The 20,337-nt window shown below is 45.3% G+C and overlaps 1 protein-coding gene across 3 annotated transcripts; it reads right to left on the bottom strand.

Annotated features, from left to right (window-relative positions):
• Positions 1–1,465: 1,465 nt before the first annotated feature.
• Positions 1,466–20,156, bottom strand: CCSAP (centriole, cilia and spindle associated protein). 3 transcript variants are annotated; one of them, XR_008316682.1, is made up of 4 exons: positions 19,608–20,156; positions 11,407–11,684; positions 9,511–9,712; positions 6,634–6,770 (listed from the first exon to the last, which is right to left on the bottom strand). XR_008316682.1 is itself a non-coding variant. In XM_053298493.1 (3 exons), the coding sequence occupies exons 1-3, from the start codon at positions 19,960–19,962 to the stop codon at positions 6,597–6,599; spliced, it is 807 nt and encodes a 268-aa protein (XP_053154468.1). In that variant the 5' UTR covers positions 19,963–20,123; the 3' UTR covers positions 1,466–6,596. The 3 variants fall into 3 exon arrangements, 2 of the variants coding, with proteins under 2 accessions (XP_053154468.1, XP_053154477.1); XM_053298493.1 differs by lacking the exon at positions 9,511–9,712 and having other exon boundaries at positions 1,466–6,770; positions 19,608–20,123; XM_053298502.1 differs by lacking the exon at positions 9,511–9,712 and having other exon boundaries at positions 1,466–6,770; positions 19,752–20,123.
• Between the last annotated feature and the right edge of the window lie 181 nt (positions 20,157–20,337).

The following is a 20,337-nucleotide window of genomic DNA, read 5'->3' as shown; positions in this document are numbered from 1 at the left end:
TCTTTTTGCATTGCCTCTGCATTTCGTTTGTCAGTGTTGATCTTTTTCTGTTCATTTGGGCAGGACTTCCATTTTCTGAAGGAAGTCTTCTTCCCATTTATAGCTTCGCTGACTCTACTTGTTAGACATGCTGGCACTGTCTTGAACTTGTTGGTACCTTTTCTCCTTCATATACATTCCAGCTGAGCGGCTGTGATTTTAATTAAGCTCCATGCTTTGAGTGATTTGACTTTCCCTTTCACCAGTCTCCTCATTTGAGAAGTTTCCTCTTCTAAAGTCCCACACATCTGTGCTAGGCTTCCTTGGCAATGCTGAACTTGAGCCCCTTCCTTCAACTTGTTGAGGGGGCTCGTACTACTTGTCCATCTAGCTCCGTGCTACCTAGAATGACTGTCAGCAGCTCTCCAGGGTTTCAGACTTTCCCCATCCTACTTGGATATGCCAGGGGTTGAACCTGGGACCTTCTGTATGCAAAACGTGTGCTCGACCACGGAGCTTGCAGTCCCTCACCACAGTTACTGTTGTCACGGGAAGCTGAAACTCCCAATCATTCAGAATCCAAACTATAAAACTGAAACACTTTCTAACACTGATCACTGATACTTTACATATTGCTATACAGTACTTTAGATTGGACAGATTACTTCCCATGAGGTTACATGATAGCAAGCTGCTTTATACGTCAGACCTTGATGGACCAAGCTCAGTATTTACTACACTGGCTGGCAGCAGCACTCCACGGCTTCAGCTGGGAGTCCTTCCCACCCCTAACTCAAGATTGAACCTGGGACCTTCTGCATGCAAAGCAGATGCTCTAGCACTGAGCTACATCAACTACAACCATCTTAGAGAGGAGCAACAGAAGTTTGGCTGGCTGCAAATGATGGAAGCTGCAGAGGGAAAACCAGAGGGGGTGGGGAAGCTATATCATAGAGCAGGGTTTCTTAACTTTGGGCCCCCAGATGTTGTTGGACTAAACTCCCATCATCCCCAGACATGGCCTTTGTGGCTGAGGATGATGGGAGTTATAGTCCAACATCATCTGGGGGCCCAAGGTTAAGAAACCGTGTCAGAATTCAGCAGCTTGAAAATGAATTAAAAACTAAAACCACCAGGTACACCACCCACCCACTCTAAATGGAGAGCATCATGACTTGAATGTGATACATGAACCACTGGGCTGAACTGTATCTGACCTTTTCTGCTCTTGTGACAGAGAAATTTCTCAAACTTCTGGTCAAATCAATGGTAGATGCTGCTTTGAAGATCAGGGTGAGAGAATTTGCATTTTGCAGCTTGATAACTTTCTTTTGGGCCTTCCCCTCTCTCCACTAGCACCTTGGCAATCCATCCACACAGCCTCATCACTGGCCCCATGCAATCTGTAGAGAAGCCCCGCTAGATAGATAGATAACGGAGGCTTGCTTGCTGTTTCAGAGTCCACTGCCACAAAAAAAGGATCAGATATTTTTAGAATCATTTTTATTCACATGTACGAAGTTATGGTAAGTACAATGAAATATAAACACAAGATATGTTTAGAAAAAACAAGTGCTATTTAAAAACAGACATTCTAAGTCACATATTGCTTCAAGCTTTTCTGTAAAGTGATTTCAGTGCTCACAAAAGCTAAGTGAGGCAGCTTCCCTAAAGCCTTGCCTATCAATCCTGTTCTTTACAGGGACCATGTAGAAGCAGGGTTTGACTCATTTATGGCTTTTCTGCTAAGTGCCTCCACCTGATCATGATTATTATTAACTTCTTATGGTCAGATATCAGCAAACTCCACCTGATCAAGTAACTGGGCCTAAACAGCCATAGTCTAAGGACTTTTTAGTCTCATCACGATTCCAATATGAATCTCGCTTGTCTTTAGCCCCCACTATCTGGGTCTAACTAACCATAAGGTACAGATGCCCAACATGCTGTATGCGTGTGTGTAAACATATGCTCTACTAACATAAAAGAGCAGATACTTGCATGTGCCAGGGTACCATGTTGTATCCCAGACTGAAAGGTTCCTTCCCCGGGCAGCATACGAGAGCACCCAGAAGCCATCATTCAGTGCCAAATGCTTAAGACATCTCTCTCAATAGGTAAAAGGGGATTGTACCTAATGCTTAAAATCAAGGGCTGGCAAAACAGTAGGTAAGCCCCCTCCCCAAGTGTGTATGGCATCTGATGGAGCGGGGCATGAATTTCCAGGGAAGGAGAGGATCCTGCAAGAGGCTAAGCTAGAGCAGTTTTTCCTAAAAGAAGCAAAAGTCTGGCATAGCATAACAGTTTTAGAGGCTGCAAGCCATGAGTGCTAGAGGCAAGAAATTGGTAGGAGCTTCTGGCCACATCAGTTCCAACCCCCTCTCACCTGCTTCCCTGGATAGTCAGTTTTAGAGGAAGTGCTAGATTAGTGCTCCTGACCACAACTAGTTCTACTGTATGGTCACCTACTGAAGAAATGGCTGCCAAGAAAGGGTAGAGACCAGAGTTGGAAAAATGCTGGCTTAAGTCTCAATCTAGCAATGAACAATTAGATCCTTGTTGCCCATAAGTAAAATCAAACCCTTAAATAATGATAGCTGCCAATACATTATTTAACTACAATGTAAGAAACTTGTGGCAATACAAAAAACACACACACCAATGCCTACTTCTGCATTGCAAAAAAGTGCTTCACATCATATATCAGTTTTGGATATATTCATAAAACTGGAAGCGATCTGAAACTAGCAAAGTGTCTTTTGTGCATTTGAGTGTTGCATGCATTTGGCAACCAGAAGATGTACTGATCCACTCTTCAGCTTCAGTGAAGATAGAAAAGCCACAACTGTGCAATACAATTTGATGTAATGTTTAGAAAATAAAAGGATTCTGGTTGTTTGTTTGTTTAATTTCAACACATACTCCACAGCATCTAGACCTTTAGCACAGTGACACACCATCATTGGAAGTTGATGGCCACAAATCACATTTTGTTCATAGAAGGAACTTCTAACTGTGGTGCTCTGCTGCACTAAGCTCGAGATACCACCTACTTTAAGCAGCTGTTGGAGGAACAAAATTATTCCATCTACGTAGAAGGTTGAAGCAGGCCAGAACTGAAGAGGTATACTAACCAACTACCTCTCCAAATAAGTGTATTTACTAATTCGCCAGGATGGTCATTTTTGCACTCCTTGCTAACTGTCAGGATTGAGATGCTTTCTCTCTCCAGGGACACACATAATAATGTATCACTACAAGTCAGATGTGTTTGGTGAACTATTTCATACATACAGAGAAGTGGTGAACCACTGCACAAGTCTCATACGGCTGGGAGTTCCTCATCCGTGTGGAATTGAGATAACACCCTGATCTTTTGTAGGATGTTGGAAACAGGAGTAGCTTACGTATCTGCTTCTTGGAATATGCCCTCTCGGGAGATTCCAATTGCAGCATTTTAGTTGCATCCATGTAGGTTATTTCCAAAAGATCTTACAACACAGCCAGAAAACTTTCATGAGGAATGCCTCTGTTTGGGTGATTGACTGTTTGGCTCACCACGTGCAGAGAGAACACATTTTCACATCTCCCCTCTGCACACACAGCATGCCGAGAAGCCTTTGTTCAATCATGTCAACTACCTGTGCTAGAAAGATACTGTGAGAGTGGAAGTGGGAAGTCATCCACACTCATGGTATGTGCCTATGCCCATGGCATGTGGTGGGTCAGGCAAAGTCTATTGCCTGAACTGACCCAATTAAAGACCTATTTGGACAACATGTATAAACTATCCAACAAGAACGAACTTGTTGATCCTCAGGAGAGAGGACTGCTGCATTCTGGGAAGTTGAATTCATCCATCCAGAAGCTTATGGGTGGGGGGAGGGGTGTCATCTCCTGGTGATGGAAATCTTAATGCATCCTGTTGAGGTCTCATGTATAAAATGTATCATGTCAGTCACTTATTTCATTTTCATAAATGGAAAGTATAGAGCACCAGAAAGACCAAAAGAAGAGGAATGGTGGTGGTTCACAATTCCAACAAAAACTCAAGTAGATGCAATCTATCATTGGAATAAATACACGGAACTGTACAATGGGCGGGGGGGGGGGGTCGCTTCCGTATCACAACCATAAGACTAGCTGGAAACTTGCCTTGAATAACTAGGGAACCTGAGATATCCTTCAGAAGGAAGGAACACATTCCTACTGACAGCTATTTTGCAAATTCGAGTTATGGAAGTCTCAGTGGTAGAAATTAGTGCTAGTTGCACAAAGTTACAAGTATCATTACAGAAGCCAACATATCTGGGCATCTGAAGAGACATTGCTGTTGTGTCCACAAAGGCACAAACAGCACAAGAACCACCAGTTTAGAGACTGGCAGTCTTGCAGAGAAGATGCAGACTCTAAATTTGTAACTGAGGTTTGTTACATTCTCATGATTGCCTATGGCTTCTTTCTTAGAGGCCCGCTTTTAGGAAAGACTGAGAAATATAGCAAAATGTGTACTATCAACCGGAGCCCTGAACGTACCACATGGAATGCACACCAGCTAGATCAGACTGGTAGAAGAGTCCAAGTCAGAATACAAAAGTGAATTAACATTTCACTATACAGAGGCTCACCTAACAAAAAGGAAACACTTTGGTCCACTTTGTTAGGTCCTTTCCTAACAAAAAGGAAAATCAAATATATATATATATATATTATTACATCCCAGTTCAGTCAGTAGCATGTTACTGCAAAGTACTAAGCTGACCACCACTACTGAATAATGATTGTCTATTTCCATCATTTGGTACAATGAGCACATGATAAGAACATAAATATTGCCCCCCCCCCAAAAAAAGAAAATACTGCCACAGCACATTACTAATCTATTTCACAAATATCTCCAATTCCAGATGGCCATAAAACTCAAAACTGGAATGTAAACCTCAACAAGTCACTATAGATTTACCCAAAGTTAGGAGAATGTTCAAAAGTCTAAAACTGTATTTTCAAATATACGATCTTTTACAGCTAGCTATGTGCAAAAGCCTGTGCCTACTTATGCAAGTCAGGCCTGTACAACTTGTGACACAAAAGCAAAGGGAATGATAACCCCCAAGCTTTTGCAGTCCAAGGAAGAAGCATCAACAGGTTTAAGGAGCCCATTTGTGACCACTGTACAGTCAAACATTGTGGGTGCCACTTAACAGGGGCGCCTCTGTCATGAGGCCAAGTGAGGCAACAGCCTCAGGTGGCAAGTGAGTTATCAGATGGCAAATGTGGAGGGGCCCTGCCCCCGCCAAAGGCATCACCCCACCTGCTTGCTACCACCACCCTCACTTTTGTGCTCCCTGTCCCTTGCTGGCCCTGCTCCCCAGCCACCTGACTCACCACTCCCAAGCCCAAAGTCTAACACTGACCACCGTCATTCTTCTCCTTGCTGGCCTCCGACAGCAGCATGCAGAGCTGTTCTCCCACTGGCATCACCAGATGATCTCTCTGGTCACCACTTCTCCTGCTCGCAGTCTCTTCTTCCCCCAACGCCTTCTCCCGAAATGGGAGGAGACAAAGCAAACAAGTTTGTTGAAGAGGAGAAACAGAGGGAGCGTGAACTGGAGCAGTGGTGCAGCAGTGAGCGAGCGAAACCAGCTGGCGTCCAGCATTGCTAGTCCACTTCTCTCTCACCACCACTCCAACACATGCTTCCCCCCCTGCCCCCGCCATTTCCAGCAGGGAAGGAAAGTGTGAGCGGGAGCAAAAGTGAATAAGAGAGATCATCTGGAGAACAGAGCACTGCACACTGCCACCAAAGCAATCAGCAAGAGGAAGGGAGGTGGCAACCTGTGCAGGGCTTCCGGCTCAAGAGTGGCAAGTCTGGTGGCTGGGGCCAGCAAGGTGGCAAGTGGGGCGGCATCATAGCCAAGCTTGCACAGGGGTCAGGGTGGCATGTTGCAAGTCACCTTAAGCAGCAACAGACTGTAAGCCATAGATGCCACTTAAGGTCACAAGTTGTGCAGGTCTGATATAAATCATCCCAAGTTAAACTAAATCACATGAAAATGCTATGGTACCTACATCCTAGAAGAATTTTCTACATACGGTACCTACATCCTGGAAGAATTTTCACAGCAACCCAGTTTGTTAAGTCTTGCATTCCTCACTACAGAGAAAGTTCACTTTACAGCTAACTTGCATCCCGTGGATTTCAGTGTGTGTCTTAAGGGCAACTCACTTCCTGCAAATCAGGGATGACAAGTCTTGTGATCACAGAAGGACTAAATACTGGTTGAGGAATTCTTTCATGAGTTCTTGTGTTAAAACGTTCATTGTGTAAAGACTCCAGCTTTTCAGAAGTCAGCTGAAGGTAACAAACACATCCTCCTTTGTCAAGAGGATGTAGAGAAGCTATATGGCAAACAGAGCTCCCACTAGGATGGGTCCAACTGTTCCTTCTACTGCTAATAGCCAACATTTAAACTACATAAGAAACTGCTGGAAAAAATCTGTTGTAAAAACTTTGCATAAGTAGTTTGGGGGTTTGCCCCACTGACCTCAATTGTTTTCCAATGCTATTTAAAAAAGAAGGAGAAGACGAAAAGCAGGGAGTACAATCAAGCCTTGAATCACCGAGCTCGTGCTGAGTAACACCGCATATATTCAGTCATCCAGGGGTTATCTGGTCCAGAAGATTTTGCTCTCCAGGTTCTTTCTACTTCTGCTGAGTTAATCTGCCTCTGGGACAGCTTCCTTTTTTCCATTTGCCTTCTGTTCTTTGCTCTTAATGCAGACTCATGAATCTGATAGAGGAGATATGTAAGCATTAGTCGGTTTTCTAGGATATGCAGCTCCCTAATTGGGACCCACTCTAACGACTCTCCAAGTCACAATTTCGAGTTGCCTTGCACCATTCCCCTTTACAGCCTTCTCTCCAGTAAGAGATCTTTTATAGTGCAGAGGCTAAATTCAGTTAACATTGACTAGAATACTCTGCAGTTGCTCTCATTAACCAGAAGTGGGCAATGCATGCCCAAGTATACCACGATCCTATTTTTGGACTTTGGGAATAAAATTACCCATGAAGTTGTCTTTAGATATGTCCACCCACAGATTTCTCCTGATATTTACCAATAGTGCTAGATACCTCAACCTCGGTTGCTTAGAAAGGGATGGTGAACATCAGGAGGACTTCCAAAAGAAGAGTGAAGCAATGGAGCAGTCTCATCCTCTTGTGCAATTTGTAAATGCCACCTCAGATGAGAGTCTGTGCTGTATATCAAGTATAGTGTGCCAATTGGTTTGTTTCCTTGTTTGTTCTAAAGTACCCCAGCTCTTTGGGGTTTAGCAGAAGGAAGGGCAGTAATAGTCTCACTTGAAGCAATAAGTCCTCCATGAAAAGCATTGCTACTGTTAGGTACTGTCCTCCTGCACTCCAGTCAGGCAGAATGGAAACAAAGTGATTGAGAGGCTTCCCTTGCCAAACGAGATCATCATTTTGTCCATCTCCAGTTAAACTCACCAGTGCCATGAACCTAAATTGACACTTTAATGTCCAAGGCCTGTATTGCCTGGACTCCAATAACCACTGGTTTTTCCATTTTCAAAGCCCTACCCAAAGTAGCCCTGTGTACCCAGAAATTTCATTCTACCTTGTACGGGCTCCAATTCTGGTTTTGGAGAACCAGAATAGTGCACATTGGCAGCCATGAAGAAATTCAGCTGCTTTCATCCTCCAAAATAGTAGTGTCAGAGCCAAATATGATAGCTAATTTCTACCAAAGGGGTCATTTTTCATCCATACAGAGATGAAAATATGTATCTGAGAATGGGTTTAGGTGGTTATATTCTTCATGGGAAGAGGCTCACCTCTATATACCAATGAGTCTATTTTCATATAGCAAAAACAGGTTCCCAAACACATACAAGACCAGTTCAATTCCAGGTTTGGGTGGATTCACTTAATGCCTTTTATAATTTCTCTTTCCCCACCCATCCCCAATACATGCTGAATATGGAATTCAAGTTGGCTCATACTCATGTATCTATAATCTGTTGCACCATTCCTGAAATTAAACATCTCAGACATCAGCTGATTGGGAGGGGGAATCAAGTAGGGTCAGAAAAAGTGGTTAAGTGTGGTATGCATTTGCTAACTAGTGATCTTTACAGCACAAGCCTATGTATGTTTACTTGGAAGTAGGTTCCATTAGGTTCAATGGCTGACATAAGGGGAAAAATTACTCAAAGTAGTTTCACTGAAATTAAAAGGACAAGGAGATCTTATTTGGAGCACCTTCCTCAGGAACTTCTACTTCAAAGGTTGGGTACCAAGAAGCAGATCATCTTTGTGGTGCATGCCAGTTCACAAATTCCATCCCCAGGAATGTCCACCTAGCACTAAACTTGGTAAGCGCTAGGCAACAGATAAAAAAGAATGTATTTAACTACTATTTTATATATTTGGCAGGTTCTCACAATCCACACAATGTTAATTTAATGGCAATCTGAGATTCCAGGGGGGCAAACACTTCCTCAGAACCTGTCATGAGAACCCAGAAATTGAGGGTCTCAGACTCACCACCATGGGAAACTGAGATAAAGGTAAGATCATCAACCAAGATCTGGTCTTGACTGGTGATCTTAGCATCATCTCAGTTTCCCATGATGATGGTGGTGGTGAATCTGATCCTCCCAATAATGTTCAGATTCTCACATCACACTTTGTGGGAGCTCATACACCTTGGGAATCTCAGATTCCATTAAACAAACATAATGCGGATTGCCAGAACTCACCCACTGATTTTATGTTGTAATGTCTTATTTAAACAAAAACCAAAAAACTTAGTTTGTAAACTGCTTTGAAAATTGTATAAACTGAGAGACAGGACATGAGCTTTCTAAAAATCAACATCATCCTGCTTTGAAACTGGCACATGATTATATGGATCTCCAGTCATCAGCCTTCCACATGGTTTACAAACACAAATGGCATAGTCAGTCTGAAAACATTACTAAATTGGGCTCAGCTGGTACTCTGAGGGACTGAAGATATTTTCAATATCTCCATTTCCATTCAGCTAGAGGCCTTAAAAAGGGGGGGGGAGTGTGTGCAGACACCCTTGTTTGTTCATTCATATGCATGTGTGGGCAAGGTGTCATACCAGATATCTATTTAGACAGTCTTAGTCCTATTAACTTCAAATGAAAAAAAACAGCCTAAATGGACTAAACCAGGCATTCTGGTTTAAATAGGATGTGTTGTACAATTGCTTCTGTGACTTATTTCATCAAAAGGTTCAAAGCAATTTACACAGTAGAGACATTTTTAAGAGGCTCCCTGTCCCAATGGAGCTCACAATTTTACCAAAAAAATGGTGGAGGTAGGGGGACAAAAACACTTGGGATACTGGCAGCAACCACAGGAAAGGACACTATGCTGAAATGAAAGTGGACATATTTTTTTCAAAAGTGCATTAAAAAAAAACAACCTTTGCCCAGTCTTAGCATTTCACAAGTCAGCAGCACTTTGATAGCACTTACAGATTCTCAGCATCACTCAAGTTCCAGGGGCCTACTATGATGGGGTCACCAATAACCTTCTTTGCCATTCCTAAACTCTTGAGCTCACTCTGTCTTGGGACACCCGGTGCTAACTGCCTGCCGTTTTCTAAAGATTACTCTTTCTTTCTCAGATAGGGGATAAGCCATGCTTCTAGCAGCGAGAGTTCCTTCCACAGCAGCACTGAAATGGCAGCCAGAAACAGAAAAAGCTTTGCATTAAATCAGAGTTGGCAAACACAGTTCACTCTAATGTGTAAAGATACGGCTGAAGAAGATTCAGTTTCATCTGAGACAGCATCTTAGAACTCAACACCAGCATCAGTCTATTATGCTCAACCCAGAAATGTAGTTATGGAAAGACACTGACAGATATTCTTATTCTAAGGGCAGGATTAACTGTGATGTTCAGTAGGATACAGAGTGGAACCTCAGTCAAACTAGGCATCTTGCTATGGTGGCACACGAAGGTACCACACAAAGGATTTCTTGCTGCATTAGGCTCTTTTCTGACATACACTCAGCCTTATCCTTAGATATTTGGGTACCAGAAGCAGAACATCAAGGCAAAATCACCACTAACCCACACTTTAAACATACACTCTCGCACATTCCCTTAAGAAGTCACTAGAAAATGAGACTGATAGCAGGGAAAAACCATACCCCACTCTGGAATTTCGCACCAAAAGCCCACCTTTATGGTAAGGCCAGTCCTGCACACAGCACATAACATGATGCTGACCAGAGATGTTAGGACCATGGTTCCAGATAGAGAGAACTGCAAAAATGGTGGTGGCCCAAACAGCATGAAAATAGGGTGACTGTTAAAAATGCTCTAGGAGGCAATTAGTAGGATAAGAGAAGGGTGTTCTCCCTTATGCAGCATCAGATTACCAATTGCTGCCTTATGCCAGGTCAGATTACTGATCTATCTAGCTCAATATTGCCTACCATTTAGTGGCAGCAACTCTCCAGGGTTTCCGTCGGGAGTTCTTCCCTAGCTCTACCTAGAAATGCCAGGGATTGAAACTGCAACCTTCCACATGTAAAGCACATCCTCTACCCCCGAGCTTCAGCCCCCCAACCCATGTAAGTACACAGGCAGATAAGCAAGCATGGCACATGGGATAGAGAAGCAAGAAGGGAGAGCCCAACCACAAACTGGGCAACCTTCTGGGGTGCCATTCCTAGCTACATAGGGTCTGGGAGAGAGGGCCACAGCATGCATTTTTTGAGACAGCACAGAAGCAATCTAGTAGGAGCTCCCAGGCTTAGTGAAATCCCCAAAGGGGCCTGCTTAAGAGCCTTCTGACCTCTGCTAACTGCCTGACGAATAGACACAACTGCAAAGGGCAAGGGGTAACATCCCCTGGAACCGGAAAGGAGTACTGTAGTCCAGTCTTGCCTCTTGACCATGTAGCATGTGATTGTTAACAGTTAGCAGTTAACCCCTGCTAACTAACTGAGCAAAGAAGCACCTTTTAAAAGGAGTGATTCTCTTTATTGAGCAGGGGGAGAGCAACTGGCCCTCTCCAACCCACAGCACAGCATCCCTCCCGTGGCTGTTGCTGGGGTCTTTCTTATGTTTCTTTTTTAGACTGTGATCCCTCTGGGGACAGTCAGCAATTTAATTAATTAGTTAATTTCTGTATGTAAACCGCTTTGGGAACTTTGGTTGAAAAGCGGTATATAAATACTCGTCGTATTTGTTATATCATCAAAGGCAGGGGAGCGGCACATTTTTAATTTGCCTTAGGGAACAGGCACTTGGGCTGACTGAAGACATTTGAAGGCCTGAAACACTGAGGGCCAGAGGCAGGAGCAGGGAGGCATTTGGACAGGAAACAAGTTGTAAATATAGAGTTTAGGTTGGCTTACTTCATTCGCTGAAGCAGATGCACAGACATTGTGAGTTTTCTGACTGCCAGTATCCGTCTGTTTTTCTCCCCAGCCATATAAAGCAAATGGATGTTTTGCCCCCTTGGCTGTATCTGTCCTTGGAGGACTTTTTGCTGGTCTTCTATCACCTTGGCTGCCCAACACACTGCGACTTGGAGGCCGGCCTTGTTGACGACTTGTTGAGTTGTCTGTTCCTTTCACTGGAGACTTTCCTTCAGCTTCCTTGATGTCAGCTTTCTCTTGGTCATCGTCTTCCTCTGAAGAACATTAGAAAAGGGTTTATTTCAGCCCTGCCAAAAATATGTACAGCCAATGCAACTTACTCCTGTGGCTTAGGGAATAAAACTCCTTCAGTTTATCCTCACTACAGCTGAAACCAGGGCCAGCTCCAGGTCTGCGGAAGCCTTGACAATATGTCCTCTGTGGGCCCTTTTTGTAATGGTAGGGATTACCTTGGTGCTCTCTGAGGAAGGAGGCTTCCATTTGCAGAGGAGGAGAGAGGAACTGGCATTATCACCGTCTCTCTTCTAGGTCACTGGGCCAGAGGCCCTTGTCAAGATACAGGGGCCTCTGGGGTAAAAGCTCCTGTTTGTGGATGGGATGGCCTGAAGTAAGTGACTCCCTCCACTGAGAGAGAAAGTTGCTCCACAAGCAGACATGCCCACCAGCAGGCCTTGGGCAACTGCCCAATGGTGGTAATCGAACACCAGCCCTGGATTAAATCCATTCCTGCTTGGTAAAGCATCATACACTAGAGTTTACCATTAACCTACAACAGGGCATCTGATTTAATGCAGTCCTTATAGCAGGGCTTCTCAGACTGCATTCCCCAGATGTTGTTAGAACGTTGTAGCTGGAGATGTTGGGAGTTGTAGTCCAACAACATTTGGGGACTCAAGTTTGAGAACCCCTGCCATAAGAGAACACCCTACGAAAAAAACAGCATCTTGATAAGACTTCAAATCAGTTCAGATGGGCTGTGAGTATAGCAGCAGAACAATGGCATAGACAGACAGGCCTAGACAGAGTTATTTATTTATATACACACCACTTTTCAGGTGAACCTCCCAAACCTTAAGTTTACCAAAAAAACAAACCCAAACACCACACAAACATATAAAGAGCAGTATTTCAAGCTACATGTTTACATGGGCCTTCTTTCTTCTCTCATCCGGTCCCTGGTCGTTCTGTGGTGGCAGTTGGGGGAGCAAGTTAGAGCAAGGTGTAATGTTTTCCCTCTAGAGGAGGCCAGAATTGGTATGGGGAATGCCTTGCCAAGAAGTACACCACTCCTGCTCTCCACCAGTTTGACTGGCACCATTATGGGCCAGTTCGGATGATACTCCCCACCACCACCACCCACCAGCCTACATGATTAAGGGAGGCATGCCAAGAGCATACTATCCATCTTCCTGGTGTGATCCTTTATTGCGTTGAGAGATGATTCATCTGAATTGCTGCTCTGCATACAATCCAAATACTACTTTAAACTTGAGAAATATGTCAGGAGAATGGCTGTGAAAGATGTCAGGGTAGATGTACGCTATCAGCACCTTCTTAATCATGTTGGTGATGGAAGTATTGTTTGAACCAGCCATTGGCCATTTGAAGCTGGATTACAATTCCTGCAGCCCTCTTGCAATAGTCTTTGCTACTGTTACTACCTAGTTTTTTTGGCTGGAGAAAAATAGCTCATGCAATTTTTAAGATGCATGATACCATAGCAACAACTTACATAAGCAGCTATGGATCAACGTAAGAGCTCTCTGCAGATGCTAAAAAGACACCGTGTTGCCTTGCCCATGATTACTATTTCTTGTCAAGACTTTGGATCATGTTACTGCTACATTTTTGTCATACAACAGGAGAAAGAAAGAGAGATCAGTGCTGAAAGTTGAATGTTTTATATAGTTCATATGTTGGATTAAGATTCCCAATATCCCCAGATACAATGGCAGCCACTGTGGCTGGGGATGATGGGAACTGTAGTACAAGATCTAGGAATATCTGTGGATTCAGAAAATGGAAATCCTGCCCAAATGAAGAGAAGGGAAAGGAACATGAACTCTGGGGAAAAAGTGCAAGGAGACAATAGGGGATGCAAAGGGAGTTTGAAGAACACTGAGCTAAAAGCATCAAGGGGAATAACAAACACTTCTTTACATACATCAGAAGCAGGAAATGCCAAGGAGGTGGTTGAACCATCAGATGATGAGGGAGTGAAAGGAGGATAGTTCTTTGTCTTCATGGCAGAGGATACTAGGCATATACCCATGCCTGAACGGAGCTTCTCAGAGACTGAGACTGAAGAAGCAAGTCAAAACTGAGGTGAGAAGAGATGATGTTCTAAACTGACTTGAAAAAATTAAAAACTAACAAATCGCCAGAGCTAAGTGGTATTCACCCAAGAGTTCTTAAACAATTCAAATGCGAAATTGCTAATCTCTTAGCAAAAATATGTAACTTATCCCTACAATCAGGTTCTGCACACAGAAAAGTACACAATGTAACACATTTTCAAAAAGGGATGCAGGGGGGAATCCATAAGATTACAGGCCAGTTACTGTAGCTTAATGTCTATTCTAGGTAAACTGTTGGAAATTAAACATATAGAAGGAACAGGCCTTGTTGAAAGAGAACCAGCATGGCTTCTGCAAAGGTAAATCTTGCCTTGCCAATCTTTGGGAGTTCTTTGAGAGTGTCAGACATGTGGATAAAGGTGATCCTGTTGACACAGTATACTTGGACTTCCAAAAAGCTTTTGACAAAGTTCCTCAACAAAGGCTCACAAGTAAACTAAGCAGTCATGGAATAAGGAGACAGGTTCATGTGTGGATTTGTCACTGGTTGATGGACAGAAAAAAGAGCCTAGAAACAGAGAGAAGCAAGAAGTGGGGTCCCCCAGGTATTTGTACTGGGACCAGTGCTTTTTAACTTATTAATAAATGACCTATAAGTTGGGGTAAGCAGCGAGGTGACCAAATTTGCAGATACTAAACTATTTAGGGTAGTGAAATCCAGAACAATTTTGAGGAGCTCCAAAAGGATCTCTCCAAATTGGGGGAGTAGGCAACAAAATGGCAAATGAGGTTCAACGTAAGCAAGTGTAGAGGGATGTACACTGTGGTAAATCCCACCCACCCAGCAACTTCACATATACCCTGATGGGATTTGAGCTGTTGGTGATTGATCAGGAGAGCGATCTTGGGGTTGTGGTGGATAGCTCATAGAAAGTGTTGACTCGGTGTGCGGCAGCTGTGAAAAAGGCCAGTTCCAAACTTGGGATAATTAGGAAGGGGACTAAAAAGTAAATCTGCTAATAGCATAATGCCCTTATACAAATCTATGGTGCGTCCATATTAGGAGAATACCTCATAAAGGACATCATAGAACTGGAGAAGGTACAGAAGAGGGCAACCAAGATGATCAGGGGCCTAGAGCACCTTCCTTACAAGGTAAGGCTACAACGTCTGGGGCTTTTTAGTTTAGAAAAAAAAAAGACGACTAAGGGAAGACATGATAGAGGTCTATAAAATTATGCACTATGTGGAGAGAGAGAAAATTTTCTCCTTCTCTTACAACACTAGAACAGGGGCCATCCCATGAAACTAATGGCCAGGAAATTTAGGGCCAACAAGAGAGCGCTTTTCCACACAGCACATAATTAATCTATGGAATTCTCTGTCATGAGATGTGGAGATGGCTGCCGCTGCCAGCTTGGGTGGTTTTAAGCAGGTCTAAGACAAATTCATGGAGGACAGGTCTTTGATGGCTACTAGTCTGGTGGCTATCGGCCAGCCTCAGAGGCAAGATGCCTCTAAATACCAGTTGCAGAGGAGCAGCAGCAGGAGAGAGGGCGTGCCCTCACCTCTTGCCTGTGTGGGCTTCCCAGAGGCATCTGGTGGGCCACTGTGTGACCCAGGATGCTGCATTAGAGAGGCCTTAGGCCTGATCCAGCAGGGCTATTCTTCTGCTCCGAGCCAAGGTTGGGAATATAGAGGCAATATACTTACCTGCAAGCTATCAGTGACCACAGTGACTAAAGGCCATCTAAGTCAGGGTTAGGTCTGACACACTTATAGTATTTTCACTTATATACCCTGCATACTAGTATAACCTGCCAATTAGTATACCCCGTGGAAAGCCAGAACTTGGGTTTAAAAAGGCGAGGGCTATCTACGAACTTTTATTCCCTGCAGGGTATATATGCAATAATATGGTAATTTGTCACCTCTTCCTCCTCTTTAAAGCAGCAGATGGGATAGAATAACGGCCACCGGCAAGCCTCAACAACTGCTGCTGGTCCTGACAAGCAAGCATGCACAGCCTGGGACCTGTAGTTCTGCCCTCAGTCATGCACATCACTGGTGGGAGACACTGAGACCACAACTCCCAGTAGCTCCCAAGGGGTGCAGGGGGAGGATGTTGCAACAGGTGGAGACACGTTTTTCAGGCTCGGCTCCTTGCCAGGCCAAAGCCCACGAGATGTGGTGAGCTGCCTCCTTCTCGGTCCCATGCCCAGAGCTTCCTAAACAGAGGGAGCCAATCTGGCCGCACAGCAGCCAGCCCAGGCGGAGAGACACTGGCGCTGCAGAGGCACATAAGTTAGTGGCACCGGATGTGACAGGACCAGCGTTCCCTCTAAAAGAAATTCTCAGGTGTTGACTACAGCTCCCAGAATCCCCAGCTGCAATGGATTTTGCTCGGGGATTCTGGGAGTTCTACAAAACAACTTCTGGGAATCCCTGTTAGAGGGAACACTGGACAGAACAAGCCTGGGGGCTTCCAGTGGATTAGTGGGGGCAGGAAGAGTCTGCACTACTATGTAAACATAGTTCTGGATACTCCACACTCACTTAGCGCCTTGTACCACCACCACCCCCGCCCCAGAAATAAAAACACTGTATGCCCCACTGAGTATATGCACAAAAATATAGTAATTCCCAATACCTCAAAAGGCAGCCAAGTATGTACCAGCAACTCTATTCCCCGTCATTCACATTGAACTTATGTAACTTTACAGTGACACCATAAGCCTCAATCAACTTAGCAAGCATGTATCAGTACAGAAGTTCGTCTAGCAGCACTTCTAGCAAGTTATCTTGTTGGCCTTCATATCTAGTGACAGCATGTTCTACATATCAGGTTTTCCCCATTTATTGTGGCTTCTGGCTTGCGTTAACTGCCTGCATCAAATAGGTCACATTTGCTATCCCGAGCATGTCAACAGCCATAGTGTGAACGGGCATCTGCAAATATGCACACCCTATAGGTACGCATAAGGCATACAGAATTTGATATGGCTCCCTGCCAAACATATGCTTAGTGGCAAACCCAGGTTTGCTGCTTTGTATCCTAGTCAGGGACGTAACTACTATTAGGCAAGGGGAGGCGGCTGCCTGGGGGCCCCCACACTTCGAGGGCCCCCCCAGAGGCAAGTCACATGCGAAGTGTGTGTGTGTGTGTGTGTATCAGTGAGGGGCCATTTTAAAATTTTGTCTCTGGGCCCACTCCAGCCTTGTTACGCCCCTGATCCTAGTTAAGTACATTCAGAGACCAAGGGGGCAGGATTTTTAGTTATACTAACAAGGGGACAACTGACCCACAAATACATACTTGTTACAACATCTGGTGGACCATTGCTTGTTAGGCAGAGGATTGGTTAATAGCCCAGGTAGTTGGTTGATGTTTCCTCAATGGGACCTAATGGCCAGGAGATAGTTGAAAATCTCCCTGTGTGTATAAATAAGAGTTTAGAAAAAGTGATACCCAACTATGGCAGCAGATCTGTGCAAACACGTTTGGAAGAGACAGAGAGGCTGGGTTCAGACACAACACTAAGCCGCAATTAAACCATGGTTTAGCATACTAGTACAAGCCTTGGGCTCACACACCAGGAGAGAGGAAATGTGCTGCTTCTCTTCCTGGTGTAAAACAAACCATATTTCTTGTTGTGTCCAACAACAGATCTACTGATAAACAACAAACTAACCATTGTTTGTGAACAACCCAGAATATCCAAGCAGGCCTAGTTTGATATCCTGGCTTGTTCAGATACAGTGGTTAGAACACATTAAGTCACAGTTTGTTTTATACTAGGAATGGAAGCAGATTTCTTTCCATCATCTGCAAGGGAAGGGAGGGAGAGGGAATACACACAGGCCCATGGCTCATGCTAGCAACACTAGCACGTGGTTCAGTATTACATTGGACCCCCACCCAGAGTCAGAAAACATGCTACAATCTAGCTGAAAGCATTTAAGGTTAGTGCAGGAAATCTCTCTAGGGCTCTAATGTGGCAACAAGATCTGTTTCCTTGTACGAGTGTCTGCTGTCTGTCCCCACCTTTGCACTCCTGTATATTTGTAAATAAAACAAATATTAGAAAGATACTCTGGGACTATGTGTTCTCATCTAAAGAAATGCTGCAGAATTGCCCACGAGAATCCCTACCATTCATAGAAGTACAGAGCATTTATTGGCAGGTTTGTTAACTTCCTCACAGCTCTCCATACTTGCAAACACAATGAGCCCCCCTTTTTCAGCACAGTATTAAGTGATGAGGGTACCCCAGTATAGTGTGGGCCTTTCAGAGTTTGGCACACTTTTACTCATCATTCCATTAGCGAGTGAAAGTGTATCAAACTCTGAAAGGCCTACTACACTATACGGAGGTACACTCACCACTTAATACTATGCTGGGGGGAAATGGACTTAGCTATCTCCAAATTTGTATAGCTACATAATATAATCATTCTGTGACCTAGATACAGCAACAGCCTTACCAATGGCCATCATTATAGTAATAAAAAAATTGCAGTACTAATACATTGGAGAGGAGAGCAGGTCTTGCAGTAGCAAGCATGAATTTCCCCTTTTTAAAAGCAGGGTCTGCCCTGGTTTGCATTTGGATGGGTTTGACATGCAAACACTGTCTGCTGTAAGCTATTCCACTTAGAAGATAGGGGACTAGTTCAGTAATAGAGCATCTGCTTGCGTGCAGAAGGCCCTGAATTCATTCACTGGCATCTCCACACAGGACTGGGAAAGATCCTCAGGTTTCAGGGAGGAGAACCATGACGCTGCCAGTCAGAGGAGACAATACTGAGCTAAACGGACCAATAGTCCAACTATGCATAAGGCAACTTCCATTCTTCCTATATGGCATTTCCATGGGGCTTTTAAATGGACAAAGATGCTTTACAGATCTTATCTTCCCTTCATTTATCATTAGGTCAAACAGTGGCCTTAAAGCAATACTTAAGCCACGCAAAGCATAGAGTGAACCATTGCTAGCAGACTGGCAGGCCTTCTTTCTCAGGCAAATGAGCAGGTTGCCAAAAGACACTGCAACAGATATCGAACAGAAAGCGATTCCCTTGGCACACTTGCCAGCTAGCAAGCAGGCTGCTGGAGAGAAATAACCGTGCCTTTCATTTTGAGAAGAGGCAGGTTTCCCAAACGACGCTGTTGCGTCAGGCTAGAGGGTAAGAGGAGGGAAGGTCTGAAGTTCCTCCGGGTGCGACATTGGCCTCGTGAGCAGCAGAACGACCCGTTTGCTCTCGGCTACATGACAGCGACGATCCGCCTGGAATTCCTCCCTCCCCGCCCCGAACCATAAAGGAGTAGGCGCACTGTTCTTCACGCTTCCTCCCATGACCCGAGTTTATGCAGGGATCGCTCGGTATTTGGCAGCAACCAAAGCCTCCTTGCGCCTTTACGAAAGAGAGGCTGAACCGCCTTCGCTTGTTCCCTGACAGATGGGTGGAGATTCAGCTAGATACCCCACAGGCGATGGCAGGAGGCGGGTGCCAAAATGTACAGAAGCGCCTCCAGGGTCCTTGCACCCGCCATCTTCCTGCCAACGGAGGTGCACAGAGGGGTTAAAGAGCCAAACTGAACACATCCTCAGCTCCTCGCATCCCCCAGCTGTTAGGGGTTTCCTGGGCTTTAAATAAACCTTTCAAAAGATTAACGTCCAGCGGCAGCTCCACTACGGAGAGAACATGGACCTCGAAAGCCTCTCCCTCCCGCTTAGCTCCACAGCGACTCATCGGATCCCAGCTCCCACCCACACAGCCCGATCTCCTCCACGTTCCCAGAGGCAGCCAGCGCGATCTGCCCAAGGTCATTCCAAGAGGCCACTACTTGCTCCCTGCCCCAGGTGCCAAGCGACATACCGGATCCGCGCAGAGGCTCTGCCGGACTGGATCTTCCCGGCTCCCCAGACCCACTGATCCTGGCAGGACCAGGCTCGCCGGGTACTTCCGCCACCACTGCTGGGTCCTCCACTCGCTGCTGGGCACCCGGAGGACTGGAAGTACCTGGGGGCGACGGAGAGCCACCACTGCCGCCGCTGCTGAGGCTGCTGTCCTGCTCCCAGCCGTCCCAAAACCAGGGCCGGTGCGCCTGTTCCAGGAGGCGCCGGCTCAGGCGGTAGCGCAGTAGCTCCTGGTAGCACGGGCCGCACGCCTCCCATTTGGGCTCCTTGAAGCGCTTCATGTATTCGCTCTTCACACATCGCGACGGCACCATAGTGGAGCACAAACCCGCCCCGCCGCGGGATCGCCTCTTCGACAGGAATCGACCGCCTCCCAATGGAGACCCCGCGCTTAGGACTCTTTGCCCCACCCTCCCGCTGGAACGTTTAAACACAAACAGCGACGTTCAGTGTCCGCCTCCGCCCGCTTCAGCGAATCAGCGTGCGAGCAAGCGGTCTTGTGTCACGTCATGAGCGAGCGTTTGCGGCTCTTTAAACACATCCAAGGAGGTGTCTTGCTGCTGCTGAGTCCAAGCCGAAGGGGAGTGGCTTTAGCACTTCTAGCTTGAAAGGACGACAACCGGGCGAGGAGAGTCTGTAGCTTCGGCTGCCACCTTCTCCCCAAGGGTTCTAAAAACCCTACACAAGTG

Source organism: Hemicordylus capensis, chromosome 1 (assembly GCF_027244095.1).
Source record: "Hemicordylus capensis ecotype Gifberg chromosome 1, rHemCap1.1.pri, whole genome shotgun sequence".
Classification (NCBI taxonomy): domain Eukaryota; kingdom Metazoa; phylum Chordata; class Lepidosauria; order Squamata; family Cordylidae; genus Hemicordylus; species Hemicordylus capensis.
The sequence above is the reverse complement of the archived record's forward strand: the minus strand, read 5'-3'. Positions and strand labels throughout refer to the sequence as shown.